The 20349-nt window shown below is 54.9% G+C and overlaps 1 protein-coding gene and 1 long non-coding RNA gene across 11 annotated transcripts in view; both read right to left on the bottom strand.

The window, feature by feature from the left end:
* Window positions 1–6374: 6374 nt before the first annotated feature.
* FBXO25 (F-box protein 25) overlaps window positions 6375–20349 on the bottom strand; it is a 51720-nt gene continuing 37745 nt past the window's right edge. For 3 of the 9 annotated variants that reach the window (XM_053216199.1, XM_053216197.1, XM_053216205.1), the window contains 6 exons: window positions 17407–17500; window positions 15354–15538; window positions 11507–11689; window positions 10079–10222; window positions 7705–7731; window positions 6375–7165 (listed from right to left, as the gene is read on the bottom strand). In XM_053216199.1, the coding sequence (XP_053072174.1) occupies window positions 7076–7165; window positions 7705–7731; window positions 10079–10222; window positions 11507–11689; window positions 15354–15538; window positions 17407–17500 (723 nt within the window). In that variant the 3' untranslated portion in view covers window positions 6375–7075. The remainder of the gene's footprint in view (window positions 7166–7704; window positions 7732–10078; window positions 10223–11506; window positions 11690–15353; window positions 15539–17406; window positions 17501–20349) is intronic. The other 6 variants (XM_053216200.1, XM_053216201.1, XM_053216198.1 and 3 more) reach the window with 5 other exon arrangements.
* Window positions 15554–17227, bottom strand: LOC128314292 (uncharacterized). 2 transcript variants are annotated; one of them, XR_008295764.1, is made up of 3 exons: window positions 17087–17227; window positions 16343–17047; window positions 15554–16260 (listed from the first exon to the last, which is right to left on the bottom strand). It is a non-coding gene; the product is annotated as an uncharacterized LOC128314292 (long non-coding RNA). The 2 variants fall into 2 exon arrangements; XR_008295765.1 differs by having other exon boundaries at window positions 16343–17004; window positions 17046–17161.

Raw genomic sequence — 20349 nt, 5'->3', positions numbered from 1 at the left:
CGAATCCAAACCACCAAGACGCCTCATGCCCGTTAGGGTGGTTACTGTACAGGAACGAACAACAACCTCAGAAGGTGACAAGTGTGGGAAGAATATGGAGAAGCCGGACCGCTTTGGCATTGTTGGCAGGGTATGAAATGGTACAGTGTCTGGGGAACACGGTACAGCACTTCCTCAAAACAGGATTAACACAATTAGCAACTGATCCAGCAGTTCTGTTTCTGGGTATTTATCCAAAGGAGTCAAAATAGAATCTTAAACTTTTTTTTAGTATTACATATTTTTGACAGAGACACAGGATGAGCGGGGGAGGGGCAGAGAAAGAGGAAGACACAAAATCCGAAGCAGGAACCAGGCTCTGAGCTGTCAGCACAGAGCCCGACGTGGGGCTTGAACCCACAAACTGTGAGATCATGACCTGAGCAGAAGTCGGACGCTCAACTGAGCCACCCAGGCACCCCGTTCTTTTTCTTTTTTTTTTAATTTACATCCAAATTAGATAGCATATAGTGCAACAATGATTTCAGGAGTAGATTCCTTAGTGCCCCTTACCCATTTAGTCTAGCCCTGCTCCCACAATCCCTCCAGTAACCCTGTTTTCCATATTTAGGAGTCTCTTCTGCTTTGTCCCCCTCCCTGTTTTTATATTATTTTTGTTTCCCTTCCCTTACATTCATCTGTTTTGTCTCTTAAAGTCCTCATATGAGCGAAGTCATATGATTTTTGTCTTTCTCTGACTAATTTCACTTAGCATAATGCCCTCCAGTTCCATCCATGTAGTTGCAAATGGCAAGATTTCATTCTTTTTAATTGCTGAGTAATACTCCACTGTATGTATGTATGTGTGTGTGTGTGTGTGTGTATATATACACACACACACACACACACATACATACACACACATATATATATATCACACATCTTCTTTATCCATTCATCCATCAGTGGATGTTTGGGCTCTTTCCATACTTTGGCTGTTGTTGATAGTGCTGCTATAAACATTAGGGTGAATGTGTCCCTTCGAAACAGCACACCTGTATCCCTTGGATAAATACCTAGTAGTGCAATTGCTGGGTCGTAGGGTAGTTCTATTTTTAGTTTTTTGAGGAACCTCCACACTATATTCCAGAGTGGCTGCACCAGTTTGCATTCCCACCAGCAGTGCAAGAGAGATTCCCTTTCTCCGCATCCTCGCCCATATCTGTTGTGCCTGAGTTGTTCATGTTAGCCATTCTGACAGGTGTCAGATGGTATCTCCTTGTGGTTTTGATTTGTATTTCCCTGATGACGAGTCATGTTGAGCATTTTTTCATGTGTCGGTTGGCCCTCTGGATGTCTTCTTTGGAGAAGTGTCTATTCGTGTCTTTTGCCCATTTCTTCCTTGGATTATTTGTTCTCTGGATGCTGAGTTTGAGAAGTTCTTTGTAGATTTTGGATACTAACCCTTCATCTGATATGCCATTTGCAAATACTCTTCCCATTCTGTCAGTTGCCTTTTAGTTTTGCTGATTGTTTCCTTTGCTGTGCAGAAGCTTTTTATTTTGATGAGGTCCCAGTAGTTCATTTTTGCTTTTGTTTCCCTTGCCTCTGGAGACGTGTTGAGTAAGGAGTTGTTGAGGCCAAGATCAAAGAGGTTTTTGCCTGCTTTCTCCTCGAGGATTTTGATGGCTTCCTGTCAGACATTGAGGTCTTCCATCCACTTTGAGTTTATTCTTGTGTATGGTGTAAGAAAGGGGTCCAGGTTCATTCTTCTGCATGTCGCTGTCCAGTGTTCCCAGCACCACTTGCTGAAGAGACCGTCTTTATTCCATGGAATATTCTTTCCTGCTTTGTCAAAGGTTAGTTGGCCATATGCTTGTGGGTCCATTTCTGGGTTCTCTATTCTGTTCCATTGGTCTGAGTGTCTGTTCTTGTGCCAGTCCCATACTGTCTTGATGATGACGGCTTTGTAGTATAGCTTGAAGTCTGGGATTGTGATGCCTCCTGCTTTGGTTTTCTTTTTCAAGATTGCTTTGGCTAGTCGGGGGCTTTTCTGGTTCCATACAAATTTTAGGATTATTTGTTCTAGCTCTGTGAAGAATGCTGGTGTTACTTTGATGGGATTGCACTGAATATGTAGATTGCTTTGGGTAGTATCGACCCTTTAACAGTATTTGGTCTTCCTATCCAGGAGCATGGAATCTTTTTCCATTTTTTTGCGTCTTCAGTTTCTTTCATAAGCTTTCTATAGTTTTCAGCGTATGGACTTTTCACCTCTTTGGTTGGATTTATTCCTAGGTATTTTATGGTTTTTTGTGCAACTGTAAATGGGATTGATTCCTTGATTTCTCTGTCACTCCATTGTTGGTGTATAGGAATGCAACTGATTTCTGTGCATTGATTTTATATCCTGCAACTTTGCTGAATTCATGAATCAATTTTAGCAGTTTTTTGGTGGAATCTTTTGGGTCTTCCATATACAGTATCATGTCATCTGCAAAGAGTGAAAGTTTGACCTCCTCCTGGCCAATCTGGATGCCCAGGCGCCCCATTCTTGAGGACATATTTACACACCCATGTTCACAGCAGTCAAAAAGTGGAAGCCACCAAGTGTCTGTCCACAGATGAACAAAACAAAACAACAGGATATTATTTAGCCTTAAAGAGTCAGGAAACTCTCACACCTACTACAACACAGATGGACCTTGAGGACATTATTTTAAGTGAAAAAGGCAGTCACAAAGGGACAGATGCTGTGTGAATCCAGGTATTGTATGTATCCAGGGTAGGTCATCCACGGAGACAGTAGATGGCAGTGCCAGGGGCTTGGGACCAGAAGTCAGCGTTTAATGGGGACAGAGTTTCAGTCTGGGAAGGTGGAAAGTTCTGGAAGGGGACAGTGGTGGGGGCTGTTCAATCTGAATGTACTTAATGCCCCTGGACACTTACCAGTGGTTAAGATTATGAATTTTGTGTGTATTTTACCATAATTAAAGTTTTAAAAATGACACTGGAGTTTTCTGCATAAAGAGTAGAAAGGTGGTTGTATTTACGTGCGCAAACTCCTCAAAATGACTACCAAATAAAAGTGATTTTTTTTTATTCCAAAAAAACAAACCACAACGTGACGTGGCAGGGTCGTATCCTAAACAGAAGAGCAGTGTCGGTCGGAGGAGTCCAGGTGCCTGAAGAGCTGCCTCCTGGCTCCTCGCTGGCTGAGGGCCACAAGCCCAGTTTTTGGCTGCAGCACTTGCTGCAGGCCTGACCCTGGGTGAGAGGACAGGACAGCAAGGGACACACGGTGAGTCACCCACCTCTTCCAGCGTGGGTGGTCTGTGGGACAACACCTGCTGCCACGCCACCCTCGGGGCTCCAGAGACACCCACTCAGGTCAGTCACGGGGACACTGGTGTCTACATGCCAGGAACCTGTGCAGGACAACAGACGGGCAAGGCTGCATTGAGAACCGGGTGGAAACGGGGACTGTCAGCCCGGAGGGTGCTGGCAGGCGGGCGCCCAGGGCGGGTAGGTCCTGACGGCCTTCCTCGTGTCTGTGCACACCCTCTGGTGGGTCACTGCGCAGTGTCTGATGGCACGCAAGGTGGGGAGGAGGGAGGAGGACGGGTGGAGCATGATTTGCACACACAGTTCATGAAGGAAGTGATGTGATGTTTCATAAACCATGAGCGCTTTTGTTTTTTTTTTCAAATTTTTAAAATTTATTCATTTTTTGAGAGAGTGCATGAATGGGGAGGGGCAGAAAGAGGAAGACACAGAATCCGAAGGGCTCCAGGCTCCGAGCTGTCAGCACAGAACCCGACGTGGGGCTTGAACTCACGAACTGTAAGATGATGACCTGAGCCGAAGTCAGATGCTCAACCAACTGAGCCACCCAGGCGCCCCGACCTTCTGCCTCTTCAAACTGGTTTTCAGAGGGCAGCACCCGTCACTGGCAGTGACTGTGGAGAAAGCATCCTGGCCGTTGCTGAAGCGCAGGCTCCTCGGGAGAGGAGCTCCAAGCAAACACGCAGAACCGGGCAGCCTTATCCTCTGACAGGGAGCAGGTTTTCCGACAGGGAAGCTTCTCAGTAACCACGACTCACATGGAGTTCTACCCAATGTTTAAAGAAGAATTAACATGAGTCCTCCACACACCCTTCCACCAAAGGGCAGCTGGACCACTTCCAAGGCAAGGTCATTCTCGGAAGCTGTCTTCACCCTGGTGCCCAAACCAGGCAGCATGACGATGCGCAGACTGAGGCCTCTTACAAAAAACCCCACACCTGACGCCGGAAGACCCAAACCCACAACCATGTACTCAGGGCCTCAGCTCACAATGCAAGGGTGGTGCAACCTGCAGAGATCAAGGGATGTGGGCGCCTGGCGGGCTCAGCTGGTGGTTGAGCTGGAGCCCCACATTGAGGGTAGGGATTAAAGATAAAATCTTAAATTAGCCAATGTGATACCCAAATAGGATGAAAGATGAAACCACATGATCTCAACAGATGCAGAAAAAACACTTGACAGAGTCCAATACTCATAATTTAAAAGCTCCCCAAAAAGTAGAACTGGAAGCTTCACCCTCAACCTGACAGAGGCGTCTACAGAAAGCACACAGCTGACCTCGCAGCCGCCCTCACATGAGAGAGACGACAGACGTCTACACCCTGCTGTTAACCTGGCCGTTCCAGTCCGTATTCCCCGCCGCCGAGGATGGGGACTCATGTCGCTGCTCGTAAGGAATCTATACAACTGCTCTGGGCCGAGTCAGGGGTTCAGCAAGGTCAGAGGACACAAGCGAACACATTTTACACAGGTGTCTGCACAGCAAGACAATGGCAGCATTCACGCACGGCACGCGTCAGACGCAGTCAGATCCTCGAATACGGTCTCACAGCAGACCTACTTCTCAGGACCAAGGCCTCAACAGTCAAAAGTGCCACCTGCTGAACTGTGACAGGGACCACCTCGGTCCTCTGGGTCCACACCGGGTGAGAAACATCTTTCTGTGCCTTGAGACGGGCAAAGTGGGGCTGTGTCTGGATGGGCTTCCTGGGCTGGCAGTGCCCACAGGGCTCACCTCATGCACACCCCGTCTCGGGACCAAAGGCACATGAGACTGACCGCAGGGTCTCCAGCTGTCCGTGCCCTCACGTCTCACCGTCCCCTGCTCTGGAAGGCTCTCCACAGACCGGAATTCCCAAGTACCTGCATTCCACGGTGTGGATTTACAACCACTCTGCGTCTCGCCCCATCCTGGAGGATGGATCTGTGCCTCCACGTGGCTGTTGCTGCCTTAGTCCGCGGCCTCAACTCCGTGTCTTCCTGGACACGGCTGAGACTGCCACTAGCTCGGGCCGGGCTCGTGCACGCACCTGGGCCTCGTGCATCCCAGGTCTGGGTCTGACTGCGTCCCCTGTGCAGAGACAGGCTGTGCTCCTGTCCCTGCGACACCATCACCATTGTTTGGGGAAAAGAGCCCAAACTTCAATATCCTCTTAAGAAGAAATTAATACAAAAGGCAACCGGCAAAAGGTACACCTTAGGTAACTGACCAAAAGCAGAAGCGAATGGCCGACAAAGAAAAGGAAATGTCGCCGCGCCTCGTCCTTCCCTTAGGAAAAGCGCCGAGGGAACAGGATGTGGGGGTGGCCGTCCTTAGGGACTCAACACCATTGTCTCCGGTTGTGACAACTTCTGTTCACAGGACAGTCTGAAAACATCCTTCGACACGTTCGTCTTGAGGAGGTACCAGCTGCACAGCCCGCGGGCCCTGACAACAAAGACCGGCCTGGATGGTGCTGAGCAACCAATGAAAACCATGCTTTCAAAATGCTGTTGAGAAAACGGTTGCTCATAAAGTGAAAACGGTAAACGGAGGCTTACGCTCCATGAGAAGCTCTTACACAAGACACAGACGCCCTGGGCTCCACGGCCATTCCGCGGGAAGCGACTGTGCACCGCGTACAAGCTGTGCCCCCAGCATCCGGGCAATACAGGACAGGACACCGAAGGTGCAGAATCTTTACTTACAAGTATGCAAAACTGCAAACCATTCCAATACACTTGGCAGAGACAAACACTAAAGGACAAAGTAGAAATGATTCCACGGGGGGGTGGGCGGGTGGTCCCTGACACTACTAAAAGACCGGAATCCACGATGTGTTTCTCTCCAACAGCGGGTGGGGGTGGCAACATCCTTTCTAGCAAGAGACAGCAGGCCCCTCCAGGGGCAGGATTATGGGGGATTTTTATATTCTTTTTTAACACCTTTATTTTCAAAATTATCTAAAATAGACGTGCATTATTTTAAAAATAAGGCAATCTTTTTTAAAAGTTTAAATAAATGATATCAAAATCACTCACACTTTTCCAGAAAGATGCAAAACAGAAGCTCCATCGGTAGACAGACAAGATTTATTACTCTGTCTGTAAAAGGAGCTCCAGTACAGGGCAGTCGAGGCCAAGGGCTGTCCCTCCTCCTCCTTACCGTGGCGCATGCTCCGTGGCCGGCTGCTGCCCCGTGGTTCACCAGGAGCACCCCACCACCTCTGCCGGCCACCTCTGCAGAGTTCACAGCCCGACCACCGAACACAGAGACACCACACATCTCCCAAGGTTCAATGCGCAGAGGGTTCACTTGGACACAGCCAGTGCAGTTAACACACACGAAGAAAAATAAATACTCTGCACCCGGTATCTACAAGGCTCACTTACTCTGTCCCCTGCCTCTCATGACTACGAAATCAGGAAACTAACACTGGACAGTTAGGAAGAACAGCATTAGCTGTTAGTGTCAGCTCAGCACACAGTGTGGTGCTAAAAATCCAGAATCTGACTGAACCGTACTCATAAATCTGCAAAGTTGCCAATTTTAGTAGACTTGGATGAAAAGGACTTTCTAGAGGAGAGAGTAGAAATGTTTTTGCTTGGGTTCCCTGACCCCCTTTGTAACTGAAACCAGCCCCACAGCCCTGGCCACATGGGGGAGCGTTCTCCACGTCGTCCTCGTCCTCATGTCCCTATCCTCACCGCTGGCTGCTGCCTGGTGTGGGTGCCACCCGGTGTTGACGCCCCTCCCGCAGCGATGGCACCTTCAGAACCGGAACAGGTCGATGAAGTGCTGTGGAGACACAGGCATGAAGCAGCTGTCGGGGTCGGCGGCCGTGCAGGGGTGCCCCGAGTCCTGCAGGGGGAGGGAGAGGCGTCAGCACCCAGCACCTGCCCCGTCACAACACGTGGGAAGTACACGGGCCACGGCAGTTTGTCAGAAGAGATAGGGGCCGGGGGTTTCTGCCTCCCTGGCCTGGCGCCACACACTGTGTTCCCCCACAGCCACTCTGCTCCCACCCTGCCCCGTGGGGTCAGGCCCACGCCCATCAGCTCGCAGGCAGCGTGCAGCTGGGGACCAGGGTCACACCTAACAGGACAGAGGACTAAGGACACAGGCTTTCTGTGGACTGAGAGCCCAGGCCGATGGGAGCCTTCGGCCACGCCAGGGCAGCACCTGCGTGGGAGGTCTAAGGACTAGTCTACGATTTCCCCTCCGGCTGAGCCTGCCGCTCGAGCGCTGGCCTGCAGGGTCTTCCCTGAACCCTGGTGGGGCTGGAGCGAGCAGGAGCCCACCTCTGGCCACAGGCCCCACGCATGCTGGGAGCCCAGGCCAGCCGGTCGGTGGGGAGCATGCATGGGACGCGACACAGGCCTGGTCTAGCACGGAGGTACCTTGAACAACAAAGCAAGGCGGCAGTCCTTCGAGATCGTGGAGAAAGAACCGGGAGGAGTGCGGGCAGGGGCGGGAGAGAAAGGAAAACCAGCATTAGAGTGAGCGAGAGAGTGGGCTGCACTGAACACTGGCTCTGATAGCAGGTGTTTGAGTGTTAACCAGAACCATCGGGTAATTAGACCAGGCCACACACGTGTCATTAAAGCGAGCGTGGGTGGCAGCACCGAGGACCCCTTGACTTGAGGATGGTCCTGTGGCAGCGACAAAGATGCCCGTTTCCACATCCACCTCCACTGACCACTCGGTGCCCAAGCTCTTCGCGACTGTTCACTAGAACACGCAAAGCAGAGCTGGTGTTTCCACATACGTTTTGTACTGAAAGGTTTACAACAGGTTTAGGAAAGCCCTTTGTTCCTTCCCTCACAGCTGAGCGCCTGCTGCTGAATCAAGTGAACTAGATCCCACAGGTGCCAGGAGCCTCGTGGCCACCCGCCCACCACCCACTGGGGTCAAGAGGAAGGAGACCACCACCCGCCCACCACGCGTGGGCCTGGCTGCAGGGACCTGGGGCTGGACACCAGCGTATTGTCACTGCGTCGTGGAGGCAGAGTGCACGAGGCGGCCCGGGAACCTCCTGCACACAGGCATAGCCAGTTGTGATCACTCCCACTCCCACCCAGAGCCCCAGACCTGCAGTGTCATCAACACTGGTCTCTACTCAATCTGATCTCTGGTGGCAGACACCCCAAGACAGGTGACATGTCCCAGGCAGTACCTGGACTCTGTCTGGCTCCCAACACCCCCCCCAACCTGACACCACTCTCCCTGGAGCTGCGGGGGTGGGAGGGGGGGGTCCAGACACTCAGCTGCAGAACAGGCAGGAGGAAGGAGCAGTGCCCCAGTGTAGGCACTGAGCAAGGGACCCTGAGACCAGATCGCATGCGGGGACCCGCTCCAATGGCATCAGGGGACACACCGTGGTGGGTTGGCATCAGTGCTGGGACTGCAGACAGAGGTCAGTCTGGTCCTGTCAGGTGAGGCCCCAACACCTCTCTGTCCACAAGGACCTGCCGTGTGTGAGACGCGGCCCCCATCACACTATCGTCTGTGCCCTTCGACTGGTGACCCAGGCCCCTCTGCCCCCACCTGGGCCCCACTCATCCTCTGACAGACATGAGACCGAGGGAGGGACGAGCCTGCTCACAGACGCTCTGCTCTTGAACTGTGTTCTAGAGAACATGTTCTACAGGACAGCCACTGCAAGACACATGACATGTTCTGTCTTTTCCGTTCTGAGAAGGAAGTCCTGCTAAAGTGCAAGCCAGCGAGTCAGAAACACGATCGCATGTAACTGGCACAAGGAGGCATCAGGAAGGATCCGTGACGCTGCCCACCTTTCACAGAGTAAATAAACCTCCATTAAAATAATACAGCAAACAACATCATTACATTCACTGCCACGGATAACCTGAAATCCCAGAAGTGACACTACTGTAAATATAACGTGAAATGAGAAAAATCTCAAGCAGTCCTCTCTTTTCCGACAACCTAGGGCTTGCTACATGGTCTACCTAACAAATCACAGGTAGAAGTGAACAGATAGGGCTGGATCGGCCAGGTAGACGCGGATGGCGGGAGAGCGCGAGAGGGCCATGCCGCACACGGGACGCGCACCGGGTCACCCTCAGCAGGGTCTGCTCCCCTCTGCCGTGGAAATCTCACAACATAAACACACAGTCCCAGATGCAGAGTATCAGCAGGTGAGGAAGACGAGGCGCTGCCCAGGGCAGGTGTGCACGTGCTCACCTCCGCCTGGAGGGCCAAGGAGAGCCCCGGGTCTGCGTGGCGGGAGGTGACAGGGTGCCGGGCGCCCAGCACACTGGGTACTCGGGTTCAAGTGTGAGTCAGGAAACGCTGGTCCAGTTTCTGTCAGGTAAGTCAGGAAACCCCCTGTGTGTCTGGAAGGCTGTGCCCTCCCTACTGTGGGGGCTGGGCCTGGAGGGGGAGCCTGTGGAGGCACCTCCAAGGGGTCCCAGGACAGCTCCGGACGGGCTCCACCCAGGTGTACAAAGGACAGTTCACCCCTGCCCTCCAGTTGTGGGCTGGTAGGGCATCCAGAACCACAGGCAGGAGATGCGGCAGGAACCCGGCACCAGCCCAGGACCAGGAGCCAGGGCCCCACCAACCCGGGGACACGTCCTGCCCGCGAGTGCCCGGCAAAGGCAGAAACGCGTTCTGACTCAGACTCCAAGTTCTACGTTTTACTTCCGTGACTTGGTCCCCCTGCCGTGACACTGAGGAAACTGCCATCTTCTTACTGTTGGGCCTACAGTGGACAGCCGTGTCCAGGATGCAGCCGCCCAGCTGCCTCACCTTCCAGAAGAGGATGCTGCAGTGCCGGCAGAAGTGCAGGGTGTCGCCGTACTGCTCCCGGGTTGGGTAGTGCTTCTCCAGCACGAAGTACATGAGCTTCCACTCCACGTGGCCCTTCTCCGAAACGATCAGGTGTCTACAAAACTGGACACACACAACTCTGTTCAGCACGTGGCTCTCACAGACGGTATCAGGTGCAGCTTGATTTCACAAGGCAGCAGAGTGCAGGACACAGTTACCTGAAATGCAACTCACCTGGATCAAATCAGATGGGACCAGGACAGGGCAGCATCCCCGCCCAGGAGACCTGTGCCCTCCCGGGGCTCTGCCACCGTCAGAGACAGCGCCCAAGGCAAGTCCCACCTGCCGCCTCCATCCTGGAGAACCTTCTCTGTCCTTCCCTGGCTTCTCCCCCTGCTCCCTCCAAAGAATTCAACACCCCTCATCTATGCTGACCTTAGAGCCCCAGTCTTTCCTCGCAGCTGAAATTCATCCTGACTTCTCTGATTCTCCCACAGCAAATCCACCTTGACCATTTTCTCTGGGGTCACAGAGGCCTCCAACTAAACCCGATGGCCCTTTGCTTAGCTGACGGCCCAGGACCTCCAGCACCAGGTCTGGTGGGTCCCTTACACCCTGGACTCCGTCTGGTCCCCAGGGCAGGTGGCCCGCTCACTTCCCTGTGCCACTCCAGCCCCAGCTCCTCCTCCAGGAGCCGTGCCGCCCTCCTGGCCTCGGAGGCATCCTCACACTCTCCTGAACGTTCTTCCAGAGGACCAACAATCTCACAGAAACTGCACTCTGCTCCCAGTGCTCTCGTGGCTCCTCTCAGCCCGCTGGGGAAACCCCGGGACACGGCGTGGCTGCAGCACCCTCACGCACACCACACCCTGCCCTTTCTCAAGGACACCCGCCGCCCTGTCCTCCGAGAGCGACGGCCTCCCCCGGAGCACACATCCAAGGCTCTGTCTACTGCCCTCATCTGTCCCCACAGCAGCCACACCCTCCTCTGACAGGTGGCCTGGTTCCTGACCGTCCCACCTGCCCCACACGTGTGTGAGACTCCAGCTCTGGTCCCAGAGGCACGACAGCAAACTGGAACGGCCGGCAGGTCGCCGGTTCTCAGAACTGGGTCTGAAGGCACGGGCTGCGGGGAGGGGAGCGCAGAGAGCCGTGTACAGCTGCTGGGCACAGGCTCGGGTTCAGGGGGCACAGCACCTACAGGGCATGCGGCGCGGCGGAGGCCGGCAGGCAAGGAACAGATGCCCTGGTGCCGACCGGGGACCCAAAAGCCCTGCCTCACTCTGCCATCTGTGCTGGGTCACATCTGCTGTCACGGACCCTCCCCAACGTGGAAACTGAACTTCACAAGCTCCCGAGGAGAAATCACGGGGTCCTGCACAAGCTCTGAGGGGCCCCCACACTCACCTGCTTCTCCGCGAAGTGGTACTGACACAGCCGCTTCCATAGCTGCCGGTCCTCACTGAGCGCAGACAGGGTCGGGGTCACCTGGCCCAGCGTCACGATGTCCCAGCCATCGGAGAATCTGTACAGGATGTTGTTGAGCATGTGCAGTGGGAGGTCGCTGAGGGTGAGGCCGTCGTTCACCTGCTGGAAGGGACATGGACGGCGGTTCACTGCGCGCAGAACGAGAGGGCGCCAGGCCATAAGGAAGCCCAGCAGCCGAGCCTGAGCAGAAGCTCCGACCAACGTGCCGCCCAAATGCCACCGTCCCTCCCTCCTGGCAGTGGAGTCCTGTGCTGCCCCAGGCCCCGGGGGGTCACACCCTCCCCCTGCGCAAGATTCACGTCTTCCACGTGGCATGGACGTGGCTGGGGGCCAGGGGGTCCTGAGCAGGGAGGGGGGTGGCGGGGAGTCACTGGCTGATCGCAGAGGCCCCGGTAGCACTGGGTATCCAGTTTCTAATGTAGAAGTTATGCCCTCCCCGCTCCCTCCCGAGGGTGCAGCTCCAGGGGATGGGGTGGAGCCTGTGCACATCCCATGGGGGGAGTGGAGGGGAGGTAGGGGAGGGGACCCGGATGGAGAGAGAGGCGACAGAGGGAGGGAGGCAGGCACCCTGTCACCACCCCCACCTCCCGGCAAGAACCCCTCACTAGCACACGGGGAGCGCAGTGAAGGTTAAACAAGGGTGCAGAGTCCTGTGGGCTCGGGGACGCGTGCACACCCGTGCACACTCCTGATGTGGCTGAGTGGCTGAGAGACTGTCCTCGTCCCTGGCGGTCAGCCCCAGGGACGGCCGGCTCCCTCTGGTTTCTGTTCTCTTGGGCAGCCCAGTTCCCTAGGCACAGTCGGTGCCTGTGGGAGGAGCACTCCTCGAGCTTGGTCCCCAAATCCCCCGGCAGGTGCGGAGAGGGGCCAAGCCGCACACTCTCGGTCCACGCCGTCGCTGTGTCACTGCCCGGCAGCAGTCCCGATACAGGTGCATCGTGGCACTTTGCGGGGGCCGTGAGGAGGATTCCCATGCCTCCGGGCGTGGTGACAGCTCAGGGCACATCTCTGAGGATGTTTCCCCTCGTCGGACCCCTAGCCACCAGCCTGGGAGACGTCACCGGGCAGTGCTGCACAGGCGTGTCCCGTGTTCCTGCCATCGCACTGACAAACGTGTCCCCGCCTCCGCTGGACAGCACGGCGCCCGCAGACACGAGCTGTCAGTGCTGCTGGCACACGGCAGAGGGCGCACGCGCGGGCCCACACACACTTCAGCAGGAATGTGACGGCTCCTGCTGCTCCTGTGCTCCTCCTTCCTCCTCCCCAGAGGAACCTGCGCATCACACCGGAGCTCATGAACACCCGCTGCCCTCACAAGGCGCAGGAAACGCCCTGATTGGCGAGGCCGGACGGTCCAGTGTGACTGAACCAGACGGCACCACAGAAAACACCAGCGTGGTTCATCACGACTTCTGACGGCGCAAACGTGAGGCGGCACAAACCCCGGCTGGACCGTCAGTTGGAAGCCGAAGCTGTGGTGCCTTCCACTCAGCTGCCCCCCCCACCCCCCCCACTGCTGAGCCATTTCCTGTTGAGCTCCACAAGCAGGTCCCCAGGCGGGCAGGAACGTGGCTCCTCCCCTCCTGCCTTGGCCCTCCTGGCACATCGCACGCACCCGTTCCCACTCCTGCGGAAGCACGCCCACCTTCGCTGCAGGCCCTCGAGCTGCCCTGGCTCCCACAGGACCCAGTGAGGACCCGCCTCCGCCCTCGACTTTCTCCCCTCACAGCAGGGCCGCCTGTCGTTGCCCTGGGGGAGTTTCCACCACCTTTCAGCAGCAGCAGCAGCAGCAACAGCAAGGGGTCTGCTCCCCGCAGGCAGGACCCCAGACTCAGGCACCATGACTCTCACACCCACGAGCTGGACTGACCTGCGGTCACGCACTGTCCCCTGCAGTCTCGCCCGGGCTGCCTGGGCTCCCAGCACACAATGACCCCCTGATGCAGATGCCCACAACCTGGCCACACAGTTCTGGGAGGCCAGGAGCCTGCATTTAAGGGTCACCACGCTGACTTCTTTCCTGGAACTTGGAAGAGGAGGCCACCGCTGCCACCAGGGACACGGGACGCGGTGTCCGAGGCCGGCGGGGCTCAGCTCCAGGCGGTGCTCTTGGACCCACACCATCCATGCTCCGGGCGCATGCTCGGCTGCCCTGCTCCACTGGCGTCTACACAAGCATCCTCTGAATAATCGAAGGTGGAGCTCAAGGCTCGCTGGCCTGTGGCCTCAGCCTGACGCCCTGAGGAGCTCCTGCCTCCGAGTTCCTGAAACCTTCCCACCCGTGAGCCTCCCCGCACTGCCCGCTGTGAGGGTACAAAGCCCAGGTCACGCGGGCAGAGAGGGAGTCTATGGCGCGATATATCAGGACCGGTGTGGCCATGACCGTGTCACTTGACACACCAGTCTTTCCGTTTCCTCCCTGGTGCCAGTGACTGCGGGGACCATGCCCCAGGAAAGCCAGCTCCGAGCGCAGAGTGGGGCCCAGGTCAGGAGACAGTCCCCGCCCCTGCCCTCCCTTGGGGCCTCCTCCAAGCTGCTGTAAATGACAGGAGGTCCCACCAGGAGGCGGATGCCTTCTCGGTCCTGCTAGCGGCCAAAGCCTCTGCCTGCCTTCCCCTCGTGATGCAACGTGCGCCAGCCCAACCGTGTGCTTGTCTGCCCTCCCGTGGGGGCTGCTGTCACCGCACGTTTCTCTCTCCATGAGCTCCCTTCATGGGGTCCTGCCCTCAGACCCCTGCTGGCCGCCCACCCCCAGCTCACTAGTTCAGGCGGCACCTCCAGGCTGTCTGGCCACGCACGCGAGAGACAAGTGGGGCACAGGTGTGAGGTCTGGCCACTTGTGCAAGGCTTCCACACGGCATGCGTGTCCCTCTCACAGGCGGACTTTCCAGTCACAGCCCTCAGCCGCAGGGGGGACACCACATCCGCTGCACAGATGATGCTTCTGTCAAGTCTGTTGAGTGCTTACCAACACTGAACGTTAAGAGAATCTGTCGTAACTTCAAGCCATAGTTAGGGAACCTCTACTCTTTCCGTAAATCCCATATTCAGATGGCAAATAAGTGGCCCATAGTTAAGGTTTTCCAGATCACTTCTGAAAGCAGCCGCCTTCGTGTGGAGCCTTAGGCGCACTGACGGGAGGGGACCTCAGCCCCATCAGAAGGGCAATCTGGAGAATCCATCACCTACTGGGCACCGCAGGCCATTCCGTCCACTCTTTCCCTTACAGAATCCTGGACGTGAACAGAATACCACCTGCAACACTGACTTAGTCAACTGGGCGAACACTTTCAGTTCCTGGAATAAGCCCTTTCCGGACAAGGGACGGGATCTGCACCCTCTTCTGCCCAAGCGCGTTCTTGCAGAGCTCCAGGCGGATGCATGTGACAACAGGGACAGCAGGCTCGTGGGGCAAACGCGGACCCTGGAGAAGCAGCACTGTGTGCACAGGAGTCGCTGGCAGTACAAGGCAGATGGACTCACGGGGTGTTATTCTGGCCCCAAACACCTAACTTCCTTTAGAGGCAAGTTAACGCACTGCCTCACGACCCATCCTCTCAGTGATGGCCACCCCCACGGTCTCCTCAAAGGCGATGGAAGCCATCACGGGGCCATCTGGCCCATATCATCTTCAAGCAGTAATTACAAACACACAAAGAAAAAACCCCTCCAAAAGCTGTACCAGCCGCTCAGGCCCTGTGGTCACCGGGAAGCATCCTGTGATGCGGACTCCCCGCACGCGGCTGTCGGGCCCACAAGCCCCTACCTTAGTCATCTGAAGGTTCTGCAGCTGCTGCTGCCAGGCAAGAACGGTCTCCAGACGGCACACCCAGATGTTGCTGTTCCCCACCAGCACGGACTTCCCGACCCCGCGGACAAGGATGCACAGGGTGGAGCTCAGGTCCTGGAGAAGATCCTTGATAAGGCGGGGGTTCTGGTGGTCGTCGAGCACTGGGTAGGACAAAACACAAGACTGCGGATCTGTACAAGTCGACTCCTCGTCCACCGACAGCATTCAGACGCGCCACAGAGCGGAGCACTGCTCTGCCCCAACAGGGGTGAACCCAGGGGGTGGTGTCCCGTAACGGGGAGGGAGGGGGGCATCGCGAAGGGACAGACCCCATGTGGAGCCCGTTCTGAGACAAGGCGGGGTGGGCGCCAGGGAGGGGTCAGAGTCCACGGAGATGTTCCGGAGGCAGATGGAGGGGTGGTCACACAACCATGTGAATGTGCTTGAAAATGATTATGGTGGTGAATTTAGGTCATGTATATTCAACCAAAACAAAACACGATGACCTAATTTCACCACAACTCCAAACTGGCATCACTTCTGAGATACCAGAAACATGATAAAATTTAGAAAAACATGAAAATATTGCCTAATAGTAGAATTTTGGTTGAGTCTATAATTTCGCCTTTAAAATTGGCAGCCTCTACTTCCTTTATACTCATCATAAAGAGAATTGATATTTAAAAAAGCCTTACACATACAATCCTAAATTTACACGGGAGCATAAACTCATGGTGTGAAATTTAAACTCCATTTATTATTAGCCAGTAATTAATCCAGACAAGCGTTAAATTAAAAATAAAGCTCCAGGCTTGTTTGATGCCTAAACGTCTACAACCTTGGTCATGGAAACATAAAGCAAGCACGACATGCACCTGGTTACCTGTGACAAAATGAACTCTCTCTCTAGAAATTGGGGATTCCCTGTGACAAGGTGAACTCTCTCTCTAGAAATCGGGAATCACCCCTGACAAGGTGAACTCTCTCTCTAGAAATTGGGGATCGCCCCTGACAAGGAGAACTCTCTCTCTCTAGAACTCGGGGATTCCCCCTGACAAGGTGAACTCTCTTTCTAGAAATTGGGGATTCCCCCTGACAAGGTGAACTCTCTTTCTAGAAATTGGGGATTCCCCCTGACAAAGTGAACTCTCTCTCTCTCTAGAACTTGGGGATCCCCCCTGACAAGGTGAACTCTCTAGAAATTGGGGATTCCCTGTGACAAGGTGAACTCTCTAGAAATCGGGAATCACCCCTGACAAGGTGAACTCTCTCTCTAGAAATCGGGGATCGCCCCTGACAAGGTGAACTCTCTCTCTCTAGAACTCGGGGATTCCCCCTGACAAGGTGAACACTCTAGAACTCGGGGATTCCCCCTGACAAGGTGAACTCTCTCTCTAGAAATTGGGGATTCCCCTTAACAAGGTGAACTCTCTAAAACTCAGGGATCCCTCCTGACAAGGTGAACACTCTCTCTAGAAATTGGAGATCCCTCCTGACAAGGTCAACTCTCTAGAACTCGGGGACTCCCCCTGACAAGGTGAACTCTCTCTCTCTCTAGTAATTGGGGATTCCCTGTGACAAGGTGAACTCTCTCTCTAAAACTCGGGGATCCCCGTGACTAGATGACCTCTCTCTCTAGAACTCGGGGATTCCCCGTGACAAGGTGACCTCTCTCTCTAGAACTCACGGATTCCCCATGACTAGATGACCTCTCTCTAGAACTTGGGGATTCCCTGTGACAAGGTGAACTCTGCCTCTAGAACTCGGGGATGCCCCGTGACAAGAGGAATTCTCTTTCTAGAACTCGGGGTAACTATCTTCCATATTATGCTCCTTTGTGTGCACAGCAACCTTGAGGAAAGGAAACCACAGGAACAGAAGGGGAGAACCACAGACTGACCTACACTCGGGTCTAGAAACTACCGCATCATTGGACAGTGCGGTTCCTGACCACACTGGCGAGTAATAAAGAGGAATCCCGTCCCCATCTCCTTATCTAGGTTATTAAACACATTGGTCAGCAGCTCACCCTTCCGGACGATTTTGTCCAAAATGTTGAAGTAATTCTTCTGGGCGACGCCACTCAGCGAGGTCAGCTGGGATTTCGCGATGAGCTGCAGGAGCTGGAACGGGAGAGGATGCATCAGCTGATGGGGAGGCAGGAGCCGCGCTGGCCCCTGGCCTGTCACCGTCCTCAGCGCAGTGATTTCCGAGGGTGGACGCGGGCTCGAGGGGCGGACCCAAGGCGATTTTCACCTCAGGCAAGTCTCCTGAATGCCGTCCTTACAGCGTGCTGGGCCGCACCTTTGGCCGCCACCAGCCCTCTCCCCTTTACGCTCTCTCTCCCTTTCGTTCTTCCTCATTTGCCCGCTCCTGTCCCTCCGTCCATACCCGCGTCTCTCTGGCCCCTGGCCCACCCACTGCCACCTCCCATGACAGCCCCGTCCGATTCCGGCACCGCCACCGGGGTCTGCCAGCACACTCTCACTCCCACCGGCGGGGGCGCCACAGGCTCTCCACGCCCCCCTCCCACTCTGTTCTGAGAGACGCGAGCTCCCTCCTGCAGGGCCTGTTCGGCAGGGCCCCCACTCCTGCAGGCCCACAAACGAGATTCTCTGGGGGCCACAGCCAGGCCTCCCCGGCGCCGGCATGAGTGTCTTCTGGTGGCCCCCACACCTGCCCCCCACCCCCGGTCGGAACACGTCTGTTCCCGGCTTCCTGCGCCATCTCTGCCCAATCTCGGCTGCTTTCCGCAAGCGTGAACCCGCCTCAGAGTGCGTGAACACCCGCCTCCTGTCTCCCGGAACGTGGATTTTCCACCCTCCCTCCAGTTCACCGTGCCGGTGTCCAGAGGGAGAAAAGGAATCCAGGGAGGCCGCTAAAGTCCAAACCAGGCGTTACAAGGACGACAAGCACGTGATCATCTTCGGGGGCAAATCATCCTCCCATCGCTAACATGCTTACACACGTGTGCTCCGCTGCCATGATCACAGACACACACACACACACACACACACACACACACACACACACACACGTCAGGGCAGGGCCTACAGGTCCTAGCCGATCAAACCAGACGTGTCTGAGACGATCCAGCCCCTCGGCTCCTGCTCCTGATCTGCTCACTGCGGAGCATCTTCCTAGTTTGAAAGTCCTCACAGCCAGCACCGTGGGGCTGAACAACACCCGCTTTCTCCTGAGTTTAGAACCACATTAGACAGAATTCAGGCCAACTGGGAGGAAGGGATGGGCTCTGTTCCAGGAAGTGCTGCACCAGTGACAGGTCTCCACCCACCGCGGCCTCCCAGACCTCGCGCCATGGCCCTGCAGACAACCTGCCCGCGTGGCATCGCTACTAAACACAGGTTCCCGCTGCCACAACACGGGGCCTCGGAGACACAGACCAGCCATGCAGACACACGTCTCTTCTGCTCCCCAGAGCACAGAGGGAGGAGGAGGGGAGCGCCCCAGCCCAGCAGTCCGTCCATGTCCCCAAATGCCACTGTGAGGTTTCCAAGTCAGCCAGACTCCCGGGGTGCGTGATGAAGGGCTCCAGGGGCAGTTGGATGGGGTGCGGCCACAGACACGAAGGAGGCTCGCAAAGGGAGTGCCGCCCACTCTTCACTTTTACACAGAGAAGTAACAGTTATTTTTATCTCTACACAGTATCAACTGAGACAGCTCCTGTAAGTGAAGTGTCTCCGGGGTCCTCAGCAACCTCAGAGCAGAGAACACGCTGAGGCCAAGCTGGAGGCCTCCTGCCCTCACGAGCGCTCCTTCCCCGTGGGGACCAGGGTCCATGGGGCTGCGTCTTCCCAAGCACCCCCCCCACCACGGTTTTCCACTATCGTGTAAAATATCCACATGAGACAGACCGGGCCATCACTCACAGGGGCTGGAGGATGGACGGACACCTGCCAGAGACCAGCACATGGGCCTGTGCAAACCCAAGGAAAACCAGAGCAGCCCTGGTAACGGGTGACAAGCGACACTTCAGGCTGGAACGGTAATTAGGGGTGTCCGGGGGGCTCAGTCAGTTAAGCGTCCGACCCTTAGTTTGGGCTCAGGTCACGATCTCACGGTGAGTTCGAGCCCCTCGTCACGCTCTACGCTGGCAGGGTGAAGCCTTCTTGGGATTCTCTCTCTCTCTCTGCACTTCTGCTCATGTTCTGCCTCTCAAAATAAAACTTAAAATGGTAATTAAGATAAAGGGGCAAAAGACACAATTTAGAAAGAAAATACAATGAAACATTAGCCTTTATTTAGTTGGATATACGAAGAAAATCTGTTGCAAATTTAATGAAAGTTTGGTGTTTTTCTTTTTAAATGTTTATTATTTTTGAGAGAGAGACAGAGAGACAGACAGCAAGCAGGGGAGGGGCAGAGAGAGAGGGAGACACAGAATCCGAAGCAGGCTCCAGGCTCTGAGCTGTCAGCACAGACCACAACCCACAGACCACAAGATCATGACCTGAGCTGAAGTCGGCCGTCCAACCGACTGAGCCACCCATGAAAGTTTGTTGTTTTTATGTATCTCTTCAAATTTGAAAATTCAAAATGAGAAAGATCTGGAAGGATTAACATAACCACCAAATCTTGTTTAAATACAAGCAGAGAAAAATTACATCCTTCAAACAGAGAATGTGGGTTTTTCTCATGGGTCAAGAGAACCCTTACAAAAATCAATTATGAAAATGGCCACAAAGGAAAATGTAACACATTTCAAAGCCACAGAGCACTTAGGGGTCCAACTCTGTCAGAATGTAACAAAACTAGAACTGAATTCAGCTAAATAAAGCGCCAGGGTGCACTCCTGATTAACCATGGCTCCAAGAGAAAGCTCAAGGCTCCACACATACAGGTATTTCTGAATGATCACACGAGCACAGGGAGGTGCAGAAAGACCAACAAAAAGGGCCAATAAGTTTCCTGTTTAAACGAAGTCTATTACAGACTTTTACATGGGACACTC

This window comes from Acinonyx jubatus, chromosome B1, assembly GCF_027475565.1.
Source record: "Acinonyx jubatus isolate Ajub_Pintada_27869175 chromosome B1, VMU_Ajub_asm_v1.0, whole genome shotgun sequence".
Taxonomy (NCBI): Eukaryota; Metazoa; Chordata; class Mammalia; order Carnivora; family Felidae; genus Acinonyx; species Acinonyx jubatus.
Note: the sequence above shows the minus strand (reverse complement) of the source record. Positions and strands in the feature narration are given on the sequence as shown.